Below are 19,789 nucleotides of genomic sequence, written 5' to 3' on the forward strand. Positions count from 1 at the left end.
ATACAACAAAGCTGGAGTGAGTGAGAGGTGAGCGATTGAGTGGAGAGGCGTGAAATCTGAGTTGAGCGTGGAGCGATATTTAGCGGAGCGGCCTGGAGCGGGGGAGCAGGGGAGCGGAGGTAAACGGACAGCTCTGTGAGCGAGCAGTGGAAATTCTCACTGTCTACTCTGCTCATATGCTCTGACACACACACACACACACACACACACACACACACACACACACACACACACTGCGGTTTCACACCTCACTAATCTTGGCTGTTGCGTGTTCTAGGTGGAGTGAGGTGTCTCGTAGGATTGAGCTGGTGATCTCCATCCAGGAGCTGAACGAGCAGGGAGAGTACTCATCTGTGGAGCTGCATCCTGGAAAAGACATCAGCACCGGAGGAGTCTTCCAACTCCGACAGGTCAGAAAAAAACTATGAGCAAGTTTCCCTTTAGGTCAGACTGGCTGCACTATATCAAATACACATTTAAGAGAATCATACTGTAACTACTGTTAACTGTTGCAATTATTTACAGTACTTTGAGAGTGCAGCGCTGGCAGCAGCATTCTGATGTTGAATTATGGGGATTTGTCCAAGCAGGGTCACTCCAGGAGGCTGCAGGTGTGTGTGAAGCCAGTCCAAAACTCAGGCACTCTGCCTCTGCTGGTGGAGGCTGTGCTGTCTGTCTCTATCGGCTGTGTGTCTGCTCGCTCCACCAAACTACAGAGACCACTCGACAGCTACCAGGTCTGTGAAACACAAATACACATTTTTGCATATATTCACATGCAACTTAGACTATGAACCTATTGTGTGAACAAAAATAGGATGATGGTTTGTATGTAATTGATTCTGCGTTTTGGGAACATTACGCTGGTTTCATGCCAGTGATGTACAATATTATGCTGATTTAGCGGAAGTATGTTTAGTCCAACTCTGGTTTCGTGTCATCTGAGTAGCTGGCAGTGAGTCTAAAGAAGGCCAAGGAATGTGCAATCTCATTAGTGCCCTGTTTGTTCTGTTAACATGCACTGATGTGCCCTGATGTAGAAAGGAAGCGACAATTTGATTTTAGAGAGGAGTAAATACTGGTTTTGTAATTGTTTTTAAAGGCATTTATTACTCAAAAGCATGCATACATGGACGTAAATGTATCTTTCACATCACATCTCAGATTTCTAGAAAGTTACATGAGCAGTGAATGGTAAACTATGAGCTGTCATGTCAGGGCTTATTTCTGGTTCACCACATTTGACTGAGTGTGTTCTCTCCTGCCAGAGAGAGAAGGAAGACGATATGGATAGTTATCAGGTACCCTTTCAGTCTCCCACTGCTGCTGCTCACCCTGTAGTTCACTCTGCAGCATGAAGGAAACCAACTTCATCGTATGTTTGCAACTAGGCCTGTTGCTGAGGGCATGTGAGGCAGGAGGCAGAGGGCTGTGCCAACTAAACGAGTGCTTTATTAAAAAGCAGCTGCACATGTGGATGATTTCTGACGCTGTAATTAGCAATTGCACCAACCATTCGTTGGCAGCCCTCGATGCAAAATACAGTTCCACCCATGGCTGAGCTCCCAGCCAGCAGTCTGTCTGCCAGGGATCCTGTCCCGCTCTCTCGTCTTCCCCCTCAGGTTGCTGCACACTAATGCTTGTCACTACTGAAGAGCTGCAGGAATAATAAGCCTCACTATTTCATATGGGCATTGCATGGCTGCATGATTTACAGTACTTTGCTTGGTGGAAGTGTGCTCACCTCAGAAGCGTAATAAGGTTGGCTTTGAGGTCTGTTGGTTACTGTGGACATTGTGTGTGTGTGAGTGAATGCATGTGTGTGAGTTGCAAAAGGGTTAAAAGGTGGTTTTATTTGTGTGTGTGTGTGTGTGTGTGTGTTTTGAGATTTTGACCATAATCGTTTTTCAGCAAAAAAAATGCACCTTGGAACTTAAATTGGTCTGAATTAGCGTTCACTTGGCTTGGCATAAAGAGCTCCCTCAGACAAATCCGCCCTGTGCACCCTCACCTTGCCCTGTTAACACTGCTCTGTGCCCTGCAGCAGGTCCTCTGCCTTACTGAGCCAGCTGGCACTGATTCTGGTCTCTGCCTGTTTCCAGGAGGAAGACCTCAACTGTGTTCGAGAGCGTTGGTCAGAGGCCCTGATCAAACGTCGGGAGTACCTCGATGAACAAATCAAGAAAATCATCAACAAACACGGCAAGTCCTCGGCCCTGTGTTATAGCTACCACTTGCTGAAGGACCTGTAGCGTGGCTGCCGTGTGTTGTCTGTATTTTTAGTGTTGTGATGAAACCTCTCTCTTCATTCATGTATGCAGAGAAGTCAGAGGAGGATATTGAGCGTGAGGCCCGGCTGGTGGAGCAGTGGGTGGGCCTGACTGAAGAGAGAAACGCAGTGCTGGTACCTGCACCTGGCAGTGGCATCCCTGGAGCTCCCGCAGACTGGTAAAAACACAAACACACTCCCATGCACATGACAGACTCACTTCATTTGGAGCCATTAACCTCATATTCACTTAATTGTAGGACCCCGCCTGCAGGAGTGGAAGCTCACATCCCTGTTCTTTTCCTGGATTTAAATGGTAAAGCAGACACATCCTTGATCTCAACTGATATTTCACAGGTTCCTTTCAGGCCTGTACGAACACTAACTTTCTTTTATTGTCTTTCATGCCCCCAGCGGATAATCTGACAATGAATGAGCAGCTGACCGGCCCACATGCTGCAGGCGTTAACTCTATCCTGCCCAAGGAGCATGGAAGCCAGTTCTTCTATTTGCCCATTATCAGGCACAGTGATGAGGAGGTAAACAATTGGTTTGATTTTACTGCCCTCCTGTGGCCAAAAAGGGAACTCTAGGAAACATAAACAAGTACAAATGCAGCTGTTGTTTCAAAGCTTGTGATGTGACTTACAAAGCTGAGTGACACTGCATAAACATAAAGTATTGGTGTATTCATTGCTTCTTCATCTACTAGTTGTATGTTGTGTATTTTTGTAAAAATGTTTCGTCGTGAGCGGTTTCACAAAGGCTCTTTGTAGAATTTTGCTGATTTTACTACTTCAATTGTTGCTAGATGTTCTTTTTTTTCTCAGATAATTACACACAGACAAGAGCACTTTATGGCAACATATTTTTTTTTCCTACAATTACGCACATAATTGAACAATTACACAGCCATGTAATCGTGTGGCATGATGCATGAAAGCAATGATTTAAAAGAAAAGTCCTCCCTTTTGTGTGATGTTGAACAGCAGCGCTAACCATACAGGGCACACCGCCCTCTTTACTGTGCGTAAGTGTGATGAGGTGGTGATTTTAATGCTCATTAGCAAACTGCTGCAAACCCAAAGCTACAGCCCACCTACGTGACAGTAATCCATGTGACACAACCGACTGGAACAGATTCTCTCTTTGTAGATGATTGTGAAGCTACATTAATAAAAACACAACTCTTCCAATTCACCAGGTGTCGGCAGTGTGTTCCTGGGACTCATCCATCCATGATTCTGTGCACCTCAACCGCATCACGTCTCCTAATGAACGCATTTATCTGATCATCAAAGCCACGGTGCAGCTCAGCCACCCTGCCTCCATGGAGCTGGTGCTCCGCAAGAGGATCGCTGTCAACATCTACAACAAACAGGTTGGTACAAGAGGGATCAGATTTAATCAGAGGGGGGTCAGCCCACAGCAGAGGTGGGTGTTAGCAGCAATGGATTGTGTTTTGATGATCAACATAGTATTGTTTTTCTACAGAGTTTCACTCAGAGCCTCAAGAGAAGAATGTCCTTAAAGAATGCGCTTTATTCTTGTGGTGTGACTTATGAGATCGTTTCCAACATACCAAAGGTACAACTTTTTCATTTTTTCTCTGTGTCTAGCAATGGCTGCTTTCCAGATGTGTGACAAATAACTGGTGTTTATCTTCATCCGCCCTTTCTTCGTTTTTTTTCTTTCCTGTTCAGGCCTCAGAGGAGCCAGAGGAAAGAGAAACCTTGGCCCTCATGGCTGCTCGCGGGGACAGTGAGGAGACTCAGGATGGAGAAACCTACATAGAGAAGTACACACGGGGAGTTCTGGAAGTGGAGAACATCCTCAGTCTGGAGAGGCTAAGACAGGTATTTTACACAGTAGCATACTGACATACTGAAACACAAACAATCTGACTGAGTGACTGACATGTTAAGATGCACCTGTCTTGTTTTTTTGTCTTGTTTTTTTCTCCCTTGAAGGCTGTGACAGTGAAGGAAGTGCTCACTACCAAGGGGAGACACCTAAGAAGAAGTATCAGCACACCAAATGTACAGCATGTAATGAATACATCACTCACTGCACTGCCCACAGATCCATATGGAAATAATTGTTATTAGATAATATGACGCTGATAACACATTGTTTCTTGCTCTCCAGTCTTCATGTAGTAAAACAGACCTGACTGGTTGTGAGGATGAAGACTGTAAGGTAAGTCAGGTCTGATGTTAGACTACATTTAACTCTTGGCTGCATTAGCCTTTTCAAAATGCATAGCTTTTCTCTGAGCTAAATGCTGCTTGTCATAATTGCCCCCTCCTTTACACTAGGGGTTTTCACTTGAGCCCTGACCTTGTACACAGTTAAAAGTATTTTAGCTGCAGCTCTACTTTAACCTCACTGCAATACTTTGCAATATAACATGTGTATTATTGTCTAGGACCACTGTGATCATGTGGACAGCACCAACTGCAATCCCCCAGAGGGCTTGCTTTGTACCACACCCATCAAAAGCAAGGAGAATCCAGGTAAACTATAGAAACAGCAAATGTGCAGCAGCTATATTGCATCCTTAACTTATTTTGTGTGTGAAACAGTGTTTGTGTTGCTACATTATAACTGGGTTACTTATCTCTGAATGCAACCACACAGGTTTGGTTCCAGACAGCCCTTCGTTTTTCAACTCCAGCCCCTTCAAAGTCCTCTCCCCTCAGCCACCTAAGTTCCTCAAGTCCCTGCTGCCTGTCAAAGAGGAGAACAAGGCGAAAAAAGTCTTGGAGGCCCGGCCACTGCTGGGACAAGAGGTAAGGAGGATAAATTCCCTCTTTCTCAAGAGGGGAGAATTCATGTTTTTGCCATGTTGCTCTAACATATCCTTGTTTTGTCAGTCCTCTGTCAAACCTCATTTTTACATTTTACCAAGTCACTTATCACATCAAATTGCATTTCCACAACATGGTACACTTATTGACATTGACAACAATTACTAATTGTCCAAAGCTGCTTGATGAGTTTTGTGAAAATTGCTTTGCTATTGTGTGACTGGCCGAAAAAAACACGATGGCACCATCCCCTGTGGTTATGTCACTGTATTGAAATGAAAGAGCATGACTCACAGGAGCATGACTTCAACTGGGAAGAGCCACAACGGTATATTAGACAAAGCTATGCTATAAAATCTCATGCCTGATTTTGTTTGTGATCATTGTGATAGTGTGCCTGTTCCAACTATTTAAACTAACCTTGTATATTTGTCTTCAACTGTGCTTGAAGTGGAATACAAGAGGTGCAGCTACAAATCAGTCCATGTCAGGGATGCTGTGGTTGGGAAGTAGAGGTATTTAGCTAGCAGCAAAATGGTTCAGTAAACAGCAGGATTAGAGTGTAGTAATAGTAATATAATAGTGTGTGGATATGAGAGAACAAGGGTCAAGAGACTACAAACATATCACAAGAAGTGGTGGTGCACTAAAAAGTACAGTTACTCACTCTTAGGACACTTCAAGCACTGTTTGTTATGTGAAATGTCAAACTGCATGGCACTAACTGTGTAACTGGCCTGCCCAGCTCCATGCATGCTGTGCGCGTGTGTGTGTGTGAAGTGTTGTTCTGACCCATCCGCAGAGCATGCGCTCATGTGTGGACAGCCCTGCACTGCTCCCTCCTCCCTGTCCCTGGCGCCGGCCCAGGGCAGGCAGCGAGGGCCACTGCAAGCCTTCCACCTCCACCTCCACCCCCACCTCCACTCCCACCAGCAGGCAGCTCAGCCACACACTGCCACACACTGCTGTAAGTGCTACACACACCAGCACACACGGCTCTGAGGGTTACTGTAAGAGTTTTTCACACACACACACACACACACACACACACACACACACTAATGTGACACACTCACACTGCTGTAAGTATATCTCCACATAATGAGGGTCAAACACTTCAAACACAAAATTGTGAGCTCCCTAGCAACACACATACTTTGTTTAAAAGGTCCACCTGTAAGTAAGTCAAAAAGACATAAAGTTATATAATGGTGAAACCTCATCTTTGCATTGCACCATGTAGTGCCCATTTTTGATTGTAGTTTTTGATGTCTTAACACATGATAAAACCCCTCCTGCTCCATACACTGGACTCACCACATTTTATACATATACATTTATGATGGTGTAGAGAAGGGAAAACTGTTATTTGCTGTATAGAAAAAGAGACAACTGACTTTTTTTTCTTCAGTATGTTAATATTTAGGTTTTAGAAAAGTTAATGACAACTGTTACAGCGCTGTCAAGATAATATTGTACGAATGAGTACAATATGATGTAATTATAGCCCTAATAATTATTATTTTTCATAGGTCTAATTTATTTTGGAGCACCCATATTTTGCACTTCCCTCACATTATTATATATACCTCTCTCAACTCTCAAGATCACCAGTTCCTTGAGACCATTAGGTTTACGTTGTCTCGTGGTCTTTTCTCTGCAGTGTCTGCAGTGAAAAGCTCAGAAGAACTGTAGAATTTGTGGCAGTAGCACACTGCCATGTTACAGTAACAGTTGCTCAACAATGATGTGTAAACCCACACATGGGTACAATAGTACAGCAGCAAACCCCTAAAGCAAGGTTAAGAAAAAAAAAAGAAAATACATACATGTTCAAGCTCCATTACCACATTCCATCACGCCATTTTTCGTTGTCTTCATTCACTTAAAAATAGTGTTTATATAAGCTAATGTTCAGGCTACAGGCTACAGCTGACATCATGTCTGGTGGGATGTGTCTTTTGTCCTGCCACACTTTTTTTGGTCAACAGGACTCTGAGGACGAGGAGACGGGTGTGGACATGACTCTGAATCTCAATCGGGGCCCTCAGGACCACAGCAGCTTCCAGCCTTACATCCCAGAGGACTTTGCCAACTTTGAGATCTACAACGCCAATCTGGAGAACCAGGAGGGGTTTCTATCATCCCGGTCTGACTTGAAGGGAAGCCAGTGTGGAGGTGGGAGTGGAGAGAAAGAGGTGCCCCGAAGCCCCACGGCCAGCAGTTGCACTAGTGGCTACTTTTCACACAGTGCCTCCAACGCTACGCTGTCTGACATGCCTTTCAGTGCCAGTGAGAGCTCTGACCAGCTCAGCTGCCCTTCCAGAGACCCGCATGACTCTCTCGGCTGCCCTGCTGGAAGAGGCTGCACCCAAACCAAAAGTGTCTCTGCTGGAAGTGACGCCCAGCAGACTCCTCTCTCAGCAGGTAGGGTTCAGGAGCTGCTCATCCACCCTGGCTCCTCGCCTGTCAGAGACAAGCACCAAACACTTCCTCTGCCTCACAACTCTGTTCTCAGTGCCAGCCAGGAGTTCACTGACTTTAAAGGGGCAGATGACAGTGGTGGAGACAGTGATTTAGCACATTTTACAGAGGGATGGGAGAAGGAGTGTTTGGAGAAAGAAACATGTGACACTGGTAATCAACGCTCCTCTGATCTCTCTGGTATTATTAACTCATCTGTTCCTGAAGACACTTCAACTACTACATGCAACTGTCCAAATAATACAGGCTCTGTTAGTGTAGCTGTGTCCTGCCCGAACACAACTGTAGTTTGCACTTCAGCGAGTACCCCAGTATCTGTGCCTGACAAAGTTCCAGCTCCATCTTCAGCATCCCCATCCCCAGTCACACCTTTATCTATAGCCCCATCCTCGGCCCCGACTCTGCGAGCAGGAGGAGAACCTCCGATCGAGGAGCCGGCCCAGGGAGATCTGCCCCACGGGAGTCCCTGTCCCAGCCCAAACCCCAGCAGCGCAGAGCCCTCAGGAGATTCCAGCGGAGATGAGAGCACCCCTGTAGCTCAGCTTCCTGACTGGATGGCCCCAGGGGAGCAGGTGTGGGTGGGGAAGAGGAGAGGAACGGTCCACTACGTCGGAGGGGTGGAGTTTGCTAAAGGGATCTGGATCGGTGTGAAGCTTGACATGGCAGTGGGTAAGTCCTTTTAAAAAAAACAAGAACTAATAAAAAGTATATATACTTTTTGCTTGAAATATGTTGAGGTAATTTAGAAATAGTGTCGTAATGACATAGTTTGTCCACCAGAGAGCGCCTTTAAACATTCCACTCAGTACATATGTTGGTCACAATTCTCTAATAACTATATTTTAGGGATCCTCATAAAAAAACAAATACCAACCATTATTACACCAGCTTAACCCACGATGGGGCCATGGATAAAAAGTGGCTATGGGCCTGCAGGCTTTTTTCCATGGGTATCAGCCTCAAAAGTCCAGGATTGCTCAGGCTCCACTGTTTAATATAAATAGCATGGAATGCTTTTTCCCTTGTGTATGAGAGGTCCACATAGTTTAAATGTCCAGAACTACAAATGATCCACAATTATTCTACATATCTTTTACGATTGATCTTCCTATAGGTAAGCACAACGGGACTGTCCAGGGCAGGGTGTACTTCCGCTGCCCCCCAGGTCACGGTGTGTTTGTGAAGCCATCTCGTCTCACCAGAGGACCGCCCTCCATGGACACAGAACCACAGACTCTCATCAGATAGGACCCAAAGAAGGGCCACCTTTCTGAGGAGTGACAGGGACCCAAGGGTGGTCCTCAGATCTAGTGCCTAAAGGGTAAACCGCAAGCTGACTTCAGCATGGCTCCTCTCTGTGTGATGGAGATGCTGATGTATTCTTTGGGTGTGTCTGCTTTCCTAAAACATATCTGACCTGTGCATTTAACAAAGGTTTATCCTAATTACTGTTCACTGAAAATTCACTATGCACATATCTGAGTTTTCTATACGGTGATATTTTTGATAGAGAACTTCACTTTCAACTGGTAGTCCATATGGAAATATTACCCACATACATTTTCTTGCATTGGTTTCTGAACATTATATATAATATTTTTATAAGACAATGCATCCTCCCTGAGGCTCATAGTGGAGTAATTTGGAATATGAAGATTAAGAATGTACTACTGTTAATAAAATTGATATTTACATCAATATGATCTGTCAGGGGTAACCAAAGAACTACGGTTCCATATCTGCTGTTACAAGTATTGTGTTGTTTTTATAATGTGCGTATGTGGAGGTAAACACTACATATCTGTGTGTCCAAGTAAAGCTTAGTGCCATGTCTCTAGGAGTAATGCCACATACCCTGAACGGAGGACAAATCTGCTAAACCTGAGTTGCTTTCAGTGTTTGACTGCAGTTATCATGTTAAATTATCCTGTTGAAGTACTGTAACACTGTGGAGGAAATAATCACCATTCAGCATGAGACTGTTGCTGTTTGAATGCTTGCACTGGAAAGGATTCTTGGAGAGTTCGCCGACTGTCTTCCATATTGGACTGATGAGATATTGTCTAACTGAAGTGACTGAGAAACCATGTGTCATCACTTTAATCTGCGGAACAAAGCAGCTAGGCTTTAACCAAGGCCTGGATGCACTGATGCCTTAATGCCTTCTTTTAATAAAGGCAGGCACATAAACCCCAGAGCTGACCCCAGGCTACTCAATGAACTCCATAACAAGTTGACTGAGTTTTAAACTAACTAACTGTATGGACCTGAAACCTGTGTATGTATATCATGATGCCCAAAGGCATTCAAAATGCTACCCAGCCTCGCTGACTGACTAAATACCTTTTTAACTGATTGTCCATCTGCATTTTATATGTAACTGCCTGATATATAATACTACATGTTAAAAGGTACTCAATAATGCATTTTTTTCACATGGAGGGTTGAATGAATGGGTGATGGAAGGTATCAGGTTACAGAACAAAAAGTAGTTTAGTTATGAAGAAGAGCTGTCCTATGAACTTATATTTTTATGGAAGTGGTGAACTGTGGAACTGACTAGAAATAGTTGTATATCCAAGCTGTAATCAAGTAAATGAAACAAACCCAAGACCTTACTTAAAAGAAGAGAACAAAGCTGCTCTCCCTCATAAGGAGTTGTAAATAAAAATGTATTTGAACATAGTATTTACACTATTATAATGTACAGAATTGTATTTATAATGTATCGCAAACTGTTTTAATTGGTACAAAATGTTCTAGAATAGAACATTTACAATCAGCGTACTGTGTTGACTCTTTATTTGGATTCAAGCTCACTGCATTTGTATAATTTACTGTTTTAGTAGTAGTTTTAGTAGTTTGTCTATCTCACTGATAAACATGTTTCCGTTACACATCTAATGACTCTCAGTCTAAACTCAATTATTTTCAAATCTTCTCTAATCTTACTTTTTTTCTGCTGAGAGGTTGTATACTTAGGTCCTTTTTAAAGTTGGGTGTGATAGTGCAGGAGAACAGCATGACTATCAGTTTTATGTTTTTAGTTCCCGTCCTTTCTTGTGTTGCAGTGTATTCAAGAAAAATCCAGAAAATATCCCTATGCCCTAATGGGACCTTTAATTATAAGTCAATATCTAAAGCGTGCAGAAAGAGGGAATAGTTCTGCAGTGGATTTTGCTCCTACTGAAATTTGCTCGTACATTCTCGAAAAACAATTATTTTGTATATTTAGCCAAAAATATCCTACCTTAAATTATGTTATAACAGATTGTGTTTTAGAGGAAAATGTGCAGAAATCCCATGGTGTGTGTTGCTTTAGTCAAGCACTGTACACAACATTACCATCACAGTGGGGTGTGATTCTTTACTACATCCCTTAGATGAGACGTCAACAGTGATGTGTGCTCCACCTTCTGGCTTCTCATGTCTCCTGTCACTGGCAAGGTAAACAACACAAACATGAGATGTATAATAAGAACGGATGTGGTACTAAATTGAAAGCCTGTTATTGTTTAAATTCTTGACCCACTATTAGTGGCAATCAAACATTGCCAAAATGTGTGGTGCTTCCAAGTTGTCTCATAATTAGGCCAGTGTTGCCTAAGATGTCACATTTGAGTTAAATTAATTAAAGCGCCCCCATGGGCTCAACTGGTGTATTTTTTCTAAACTTGTGTTATATTACACAAATGAAAATTCATGTGTCAGCAATGGACACAACTCCATATCAACATCTAGGTCACTTAAGTATGTAATGTGCTGATTAATTAATGGGCAGCTGGGGATTTGTTAAGAAAGTTAAAGTTTTTTTTTTTATAAGGTTTGTAAATCATCCCTGAATTCACAACAGTTTTTTAAAGAAAAGAAAATAGATTATAGAGCAGTATTATACAGCAGGCTATTTAACTAATAAGAGACTTGTTATACTGGCTACCATTGAGGACACTGAGGTTCTGTCCTTGATATTTATTCTGGGCATTTGTGGGTTTTAGCAACCTCGGATAGTTACATTGTAGAGTTAAAATCAAACAAACAATGAGTATTTTTATAAAAGGCTGATTTTTAGTATGTTCACACTCAGTTAATTTTATACAACTTTTAGCCCAAAGACATACAAAGGGATTTAGTATTTCCCACCAGAATCTTATTCTTGGCAGTGCGGGGGGCTTTGAAAAAGTATTTAGACATTTGTGTTGGGGAATAAAAATGTAAATGATCATATACATTGAAATGTAAAGGTTAAAAACTCAATTTTTGGCACCTGGTCAAAAATGTCAAGGGGGTCAGGGGAGTATATCTGACAAAATAACATTGCAATCCATCTAGTTTTAAAGCTTACGTCTTCTCAAACTTGCCTTGGCCAATATCTCTTTCTCTGTGATGATTGGGACCAACTTTATGAGGCAGACCAGTAGGCAGACTGAGCACCAGGGTGGTGGTCTGGATCTGGGTGGAGTTAAGTTTCTGTGTCACACACTGACAACTGGGAAACCTCCCGCACCAAACTAACAGGTGTCCTCCTTCTCCTTCAGAGCCACAGTCACATCACCGGGGGGCTGCCTGTCCGCGCTGCACACTCTCTCCCTTTAACTCAACTCTTCTCAACGCTGTTCTACTTTATCTCAACTTACTACTTCCAGGAAAGCGCTTTAAACACATATCTCCAAATGATGCACTCGGCACAGAAAGACACCACGTTCACCAAGATCTTTGTGGGAGGTCTGCCTTATCACACAACGGACTCAAGTCTCAGGAAATATTTCGAGGTGTTTGGAGACATAGAGGAGGCTGTTGTCATCACCGATCGGCAGACGGGGAAATCCAGAGGTTATGGATTTGTAAGTACCAACTTGTTGACTACTAGTTCTGAGTTGCCATTTTTAAAGTTGCTCGTACACGTGCAGAGTCGGCGGTCATTTGATCCAGTATTGGCCCCTGTAGACTGTAGCCTACATGTTTCCTGTTCTGTGTGACAGGCAGCCAGCTTAGAAATTGCTCATATAGCAGAACCCTTAGTCACCCTTAGTCAAATATAACCTGACCACACTAAGATTGACCTTAAAAACAAACTATCCATAATTTGTGGGTGCCACCTAATCAATGTGACAAAACTGTACAGGTAGAAATCTCCATGAGGTCAATGGAAAATGTGCTGTTTCCTTCAGGTGACCATGGCAGACCGGGCCTCTGCTGACAGAGCCTGCAAGGACCCCAACCCCATAATAGACGGCAGGAAAGCCAATGTGAACCTGGCATACCTGGGGGCCAAGCCCAGGGTCATACAGCCAGGTGAGGGACTGGACTACAGCTTTATTTCCCAACTTCAAGATAATCAAGGTGGCATACAAGGGCAGCAGCCCAACTATCTTTACACACTCTCATACAGGCACTGTGACGTAGTCTTGATGTTTGGATAATGAAAGTTGACACTTTCTTCAAAATCATCTCTATTGCATTTAAAAAAGCGTCAGTACTTCAAACTAAAGTGTGTGTTTTCATTCTAGGATTTGCATTTGGTATGCCTCAGATCCATCCAGCATTCATCCAAAGGCCTTATGGGTATGTTATGCTGCAGAAATGACATTTCTTTCACAAAATCTGTCTGTTTAAAATGACATTTATCTGTCTTTTATGGTCTAATATAATGTGTTTTTATTGTTGTGAAAGTGTCATTCATCATTGCCTCCACTTATTAAATCCTGAATGGGGACATGTGAGTGTGGATGTGTGCTCTTCTGCTTGGTGTTGACTGTGAAGGAAGTGATCATTTGTCCCCAGCCACTGCAGGACTTGACTTCATGTTGTCTCTCTCTGATCTGACAGGGTCGGTAACGGTTAAAATAGCTGATGAAGGGACATGATGATTTGAGGAATAGCTGAGTCTGCATTGGGCAGAGCGCTAAAGTGTTACCTGTATACTCTGACATACACAAACGAACTGAAATGGTGACTAGATGCATGGAAGTCTTTTTTCCCAGTTTTCCATAGTACATAGATTGGTGTGTGCCTTGTTTTCAGTATGATGTGGTGTTCAGCTTAACTGTGTGCTTATTTCTACTTGCAGTGGGGGAGGTGGGGGGGTGTGCAGGAGGTTTTTGTGCAGACTTTGTGAGTTTGGATAGGGAGTTGTAACTCTGCAACGGGGTGTTGATTCTTTTCCCTTTTTAATAATTGATTTGTGCTTTAGCCTGTGGTTTCTTTTTTTCCCCCCAGTTTCATGTTAACATTAAGTTGATGGTGTTTTGTTGTCAAAAGGGGGCTGATGATCACTCACACTGTGTGTTCATTTGAAAATCGATCCCCCACAACAAAACAAACACTGGCTTGCATGTGGGAGTTCTGTTTTTGTTTCCTTACCCATGATGCTGTGTTTTTTTTGTTGTTATTAACCCATTGCTTTCACTTGTAGCTTACATCTGCAGGTACATGATGCTGAGCATTTGTATTATTTTTTATTTTTCCTCATCACTCCAGCGGCTGTCATTTAACAATCAAATTAAAATGTGAAGGGGGTATGAAAACAAAAAATGTGTTATCACCACAAGATAGCACAGAAGAATATGTCCAATTGCCCCCATGTTGGTACTCTATCAGGAAAGCTAATGTATAAAACTATTTTTAGATGTTAACTAACTATAGATGTGATTATGGATTCATTATTTAGCTTTGCAATAAACCAAAAAAGCCAGACGTGTGTGTATATGTGTGTGTGTGTGTGTGTATGTATATGTGTGTGTGTGTGTGTATGTATGTATGTGTGTGTATATATACACACACACACGCACATTCAGATATTCACTGCACTATAGGTTGGAGACAGAGATCTTAGTCGGTCTCTTACACAGCAGCTGTTGGCTACAGTGATCTCCAAGGCCTCTCAAATTCAGATGGAAAATGGGAGTCACTGAGCAGCGCTGTTAATAATGTATGGCACAGACAGGGCCGCTCAGCTGTGGACAACAGGTGGGCCGAGCCATGTGCCCATGAAGTCTTTGGTTATGTGCTGGGGATTACCCTTGTGTCCTGGTGATTTACAAAGCACCTTTATTTAGCTTTTGACGTGCAGGACCACAAAATGTTCCTCCCATCTCTTTCAACTGAGATGGTTTAAGTCAGCTGTGCCCTTTTGGCGTGTGAACTGTTGATATTAAAACAAGGTCATATCACAAAGGGTATGAAAGGGTATGTTGGTTCCTATCTTGGCAAGTTGGAAATTATACACGTAGTTGGATTTGTCATGTCTGACACAAGAATTGTAACATATTCTAGTACAAAACAGTTAGCTCTTGTTTACAGCAGTGGATCTAGCATTCCACTTTGTAACTTTGACCAGCCAGGACACCTTTTTAGTCTGATAATAAACAAGTAAATTATGGAAAGTCACTGAGACAGTCGAGTGGCATTTACGACCATTACAGTTGACGAGTGCCCTGCCATGTGTTACTGAAGGAGAAGATCAGCTTGTCCTTTGGAGATGACAAGGGGAGCAAAAATAGCATGCTTCCAGCCTCCCTTGTCAGTCAAGCTGGTGTGTGTATGTTTGTGTGGGGTGTCCGTTTGTAAGAGGGGGAGGGGACACTTTTCTATGGCCAGATATAACAGTTTCACACCTGCTCCGCAATATATTTATTGAGGGTGACTTTAACACAAGTTTAAAGTGGAGCCAAATTTACCCAGATACCCAGGCTTGTATTTATCCATTTATACCCTGGTCTATATACAGAATGTTGCTCTTCCAATGGAGAGCTCCTACCTAATCTACTCTTAAACAATTTCCCCCTTTAAAATAGTAAAATAAATTAATTTTTTCAAGCAAATAAACACAACAGGGCCTCTGCAGAACCTAATGCAAGAAAGCACCCACTTAATGTTGCTTAACTCGGTAGCTTAATTGCAATTTATTGCATTTTCAAGAAACCAAAAGCCTCTTTTTATGCCCTATTTGTTTGTGTTTAAGAACCTATTAACATGTGTGGGCATGCCTGTACATGTGGTGTTGGTGTGACCGTATGTGGACAGAATAATGTCCACTTCTCTTCCTGATATGTTGTGGTGTTGTGCGATAAGTTCGCATTTTGTCAAATACTGTTTTCAGTGAAACATTGGGTGCAGAGCTGGGCTGTGTCTTCTTTTAATGCCTTACTGTGTTTCAGATCAGATGCTTTTTGAAATTAAAAGCCGCGCTTGTGTTTCTTTGTGGTTTTGCTGCTTCCTTAACTTTTCATTTCTAGGTAGGGTTTTTCAGTTGTTAATGAATGGATTTGCTGTGTTCTGAGAACTGGATTGACAGTTTTGAGGGGCCTGCTTTTCAGTTTTCCAGAATTTAGTTTCTGCGTTGAAAAGATGACTGCCTGTGGCTCTGTTTTGACCCTGTGTGTCTTTGTGTCCTACAGACTCCCTGCCCACTACGTCTACCCTCAGGCCTTTGTCCAACCCAGCATGATGATCCCTCATGTACAGCCTTCTGCTGCTACAGCAACAGCTGCTGCTGCCACTTCTCCATACCTTGACTATACTGGAGCGGCGTATGCCCAGTACTCTGCGGCTGCTGCCACTGCTGCCGCCGCCGCTGCTGCATACGAGCAGTATCCGTACGCAGCCTCACCAGCACCAACAAGCTACATGACTACAGCAGGGTATGGATACGCTGTCCAGCAGCCACTTGCCGCTGCTGCTACCCCAGGAGCTGCGGCAGCTGCTGCCGCCTTCAGCCAGTACCAACCTCAGCAGCTCCAGACAGATCGCATGCAGTAAAACCATGAAAACTACCTTAAAGGAGGAAAGCAGAGGATGTCATGAAGAGGGCGAAGCTATAAGATGGGAAGCCTGTAGGGGCTGAATGATAGTTGTCACTCCCAGGTTTTAACTTAGCAGTCCTTCTACCAAAGAGCCTGAAGAAAATCACCTTAAAATGTGGAGAGAAATTAGTAATTACTGTATATTTTATTCAAGTGAGAGCAGTATTTTGTCACTATTGAATATATATGAATATTTAATATTTATTCAACCGTAAAATATTTAATGTTAATTGAAGTAGACTCACTGGACCTAATGTCAACCATTGCTGAATTTTGTATGTAAATATTGCAGTGGAATTTGTATAAAATGTCAAATTGCAGTCACGTCTTATGATCAGATTTCTTCCTCACTTCTTTGAAAACAAACCCAAACACATATGAGAACAGTATGTCACGTCATCATGCAGTTTTCAGTATTTCATAGTTTTGGACCAGTATTTAGTTTGGTAAAGCTATGCAGACATTGATATAGAAGTTAGTGTTTTGTTAAGATTGTTCTCTTTTTTTTTTATAACTGTTTGGTGTGAGATAGATTAGACACTGTCAACTAGTTCCCTTTTAAAATGCATTTTCTTGATAGCTGGTAAGACGAAATGCTGAAATTACAGCTGAAGCTGGTAAAAGTACTCAGCTTTCTTCCCTTTTAAATTGCACCTCAAGTAAACTCAGCATAAGGGAAGAAACATTGATGAATGTGAATCTTTCTTTTTGATGACATTTTTCATAATGTGCCTTTTTAAATTATGCTATTTATGTATTTATTATGGAGCCTTACAGAAATAAACCCTTTATTTTGTGTCCATATGTTAGTATGAAGCCTACTATTAAACATGTCCACATGTGCTGCTGCATGATTGATGATTAATGATTGATGATTAATGATTAAAAGCATTTGTTGGATGTTTAAACTTGGCTTAACAAAAGGATACACTGTGTATAAAGAACAAAAGATGAGTGTAAAGGTAGCAATAAGTCCAAAGCATTTTCTGTTTTCTGTAGATTTAATGTCTCAAATCCGTCGCTTTTTATACTTGACCAGTTTGATAGACAGTGTGAGAACTGTTAACTTTTTAAAATTTTTACATTTGATGTCATTAGACATAAAATGTTTTCCAATGCAAGGGCATCACCTGTTTCACCTTGCATTTTGTAATGCATGACTCAAAATATTGCAAACATTTAATATGTGAAATAAAAGGAAAATTTACCTTCAACTTTTTATTCTTTTGTGTTGATGTCGGTTTTGCTTACAGCCTTTCATTTGTTTGATGAAATCATGTCACGTGATGGTTTCAGTTGTGGATAAAAACTAACCAATGGCAAAATAATGCATGTGTACATGTTAACAACTGCCTTTAGTGTTCAGTTACTGTATGTGCTGTCTTTGTGCAGTGCTGCAGCATAAGTGTTGCTATTATTTGATAGTCATATAATCTGTTTGACTTTTATTAACATCTCTCAGCAAGAAACAGTCTTGCGTAACTAATTTCAAGATAGAAACTAAATTGGCAAGCTGCATCTCCGGGGACCTGTGTCACTAACTAATATTGGATTACACAATTTTGGAAATGGATCTTCACTTGAAACACTGCTGAATAATTTGATGCTTGCCTCTGTTTACATGTTAAATCAATCTTAGATGTTTGCGTAACATGAATCCGGCCTGCAATGACTCCAAAATAGTAAGTAGGTGAAGTCCCTTTTCCCACATTACACAACCATTAGTTGAAAGAAGCTGTTTGCCAGATTCCCTCAGGCTGACCAAATGAAATAAATAAAAAACCTCAAAATAACCAAACCTTTTGCAATATGTTTGTATAAATTATGATAAATTATTAAAACATGTAATTTGATACTGCAATATCTTTGCTCTCCTGTGGCTGAGCAGACAAAAACAGCTGAAATGCACACTCCTCTCCATTCACTGTTTTGTTCACCTGTTTACAATCCTTCCCTACAGTCCCAACCACTTATGTTTCTGTACAGCTGTGAAGGAACTTGTGATGTGACCTATGGTACCACAGAGGAGCAGGCAAGCAGCTGCAGAGTCTGGAATAACCAGTCTGTTTATTCCAATAAAACAAATTCCGTTTTGTGAGTCTCCCTGGTTGCCTGCTTAGGTTCACAAAAGCTGTGGCCTCCTGACACCTGCTGGTTCTTTATCGCCAAGCATTAAGCAGCTAAGCAGTGGTGGAATCAGAATCAACTTTAATGGCCAAGTAAGTGTGAACACGTTTTTTGTTGTTGCTCTCATACATACACAGAAAGAGACATACAGCTAATAACAAGGACAACAAAGCTGAACAAGGTAAACATAACAATTTTACTACTATGCACAGATACACATTTGTATATTAAAAAGTGTATATACATATATACATGCATACACATACATATGTACATACATACACACATGTAAACAAGCAGCTCTATGAGGATTGTAAACAGTGTGACAGTAGCAGAGGGCAATGCTAAAGTGCAAATAGTGCTAAAATAAATAAAAAATGATGAATATAACAGGTTGCTTATATATCTGAGGTAGGTAGGTATGAGAGTTTACACAGTGTAAAATTGACAGATATTTACATGTTTAATTTATGTGTTTAACACTATTAAATATATAAATTACTGAAAGGTGGATGCTTGGTGTTACACGATTATCTCAAACGGATTGATCCTGACACTATGGACTGGTGTTAAGTGATATCATAGTGACAGCCTGTGAGAAGAAATGGTTCTTGTGTCTGGTTGTTTTGGTGAACAGTGTTCTGTAGTGCCTACCAGAGGGGAGAAGCTGAAACAGGTTGTGTCCAGGGTGTGATGGTACTGTAGTGATGCCTCCTGCCTGTTTCCTGACTCTGGAGGAGTCAGGAAAGTAAAATTGTATCAGCAGTTCCTGAGGCAGGTTGATGTTCCTGAGCCAGCGCAGGAAGTACATCCTCTGCTGGGCGTTTTTCCTGATGGTGTTGATGTTGGAAATCCACTTCAGGTCCTGTGAGATTGTGTATCCCAGAAACCTGAAGGATTCCACAACAACCACAGTATTGTGAGTATGAGTATGGTGATGGGGGGGCTTTCCCTTAAGTCCACTGTCATCGCCACAGTTTTGAGAGCGTTCAGCTCCAGGTTGTTCTGACCACACCAGAGGGCTAGCTGTTTAACCTCTGTCCTGGAGGATGCCAATGACTGTTGTGTCGTCTGCAAATGTAAGGAGTTTAACAACAACCAACTGTTGTTGGTGTAGAGGGAAAAGAGCAGTGGGGAGAGCACAAATCCCTGTGGGTCGCCAGTACTGATGGGCCAGAAGCTAGATGAGATTTTTCCCAGCCTCACCGGTTCGCTACTGTCTGCCAGGAAGTTGTGATTCACTGACAGGTGGGGGCTGATATAGTAAGCTGGGTAAGTTTGGAGCGGAGGGTTTCTGG

At 42.2% G+C, this 19,789-nt stretch overlaps 2 protein-coding genes across 7 annotated transcripts in view; both read left to right on the plus strand.

The window, feature by feature from the left end:
- The window catches only part of kif13a (kinesin family member 13A), a 36,452-nt gene extending 26,102 nt beyond the window's left edge, over positions 1-10,350 (plus strand). The window contains exons 24-40 of one of the 6 annotated variants that reach the window (XM_028579669.1): positions 278-410; positions 591-737; positions 1,269-1,301; positions 2,103-2,202; positions 2,322-2,448; positions 2,530-2,585; positions 2,684-2,808; positions 3,474-3,650; positions 3,764-3,856; positions 3,973-4,125; positions 4,240-4,317; positions 4,418-4,468; positions 4,698-4,785; positions 4,910-5,061; positions 5,882-6,046; positions 7,071-8,232; positions 8,678-10,350. In XM_028579669.1, the coding sequence (XP_028435470.1) occupies positions 278-410; positions 591-737; positions 1,269-1,301; positions 2,103-2,202; positions 2,322-2,448; positions 2,530-2,585; positions 2,684-2,808; positions 3,474-3,650; positions 3,764-3,856; positions 3,973-4,125; positions 4,240-4,317; positions 4,418-4,468; positions 4,698-4,785; positions 4,910-5,061; positions 5,882-6,046; positions 7,071-8,232; positions 8,678-8,811 (2,974 nt within the window). In that variant the 3' untranslated portion in view covers positions 8,812-10,350. Of the gene's footprint in view, positions 1-277; positions 411-590; positions 738-1,268; positions 1,302-2,102; positions 2,203-2,321; positions 2,449-2,529; positions 2,586-2,683; positions 2,809-3,473; positions 3,651-3,763; positions 3,857-3,972; positions 4,126-4,239; positions 4,318-4,417; positions 4,469-4,697; positions 4,786-4,909; positions 5,062-5,881; positions 6,047-7,067; positions 8,233-8,677 lie in introns of all 6 variants that reach the window. The other 5 variants (XM_028579671.1, XM_028579673.1, XM_028579674.1 and 2 more) reach the window with 5 other exon arrangements.
- A 1,801-nt stretch (positions 10,351-12,151) lies between these two features.
- Positions 12,152-17,585, plus strand: rbm24b (RNA binding motif protein 24b). Its single transcript, XM_028581328.1, has 4 exons — positions 12,152-12,404; positions 12,732-12,855; positions 13,071-13,125; positions 15,960-17,585. Exons 1-4 carry the CDS (start codon positions 12,234-12,236, stop codon positions 16,318-16,320), a joined length of 711 nt encoding a protein of 236 aa, XP_028437129.1. The 5' UTR covers positions 12,152-12,233; the 3' UTR covers positions 16,321-17,585.
- Positions 17,586-19,789: the final 2,204 nt, after the last annotated feature.

Source organism: Perca flavescens, chromosome 6 (genome assembly GCF_004354835.1).
Source record: "Perca flavescens isolate YP-PL-M2 chromosome 6, PFLA_1.0, whole genome shotgun sequence".
Taxonomy (NCBI): domain Eukaryota; kingdom Metazoa; phylum Chordata; class Actinopteri; order Perciformes; family Percidae; genus Perca; species Perca flavescens.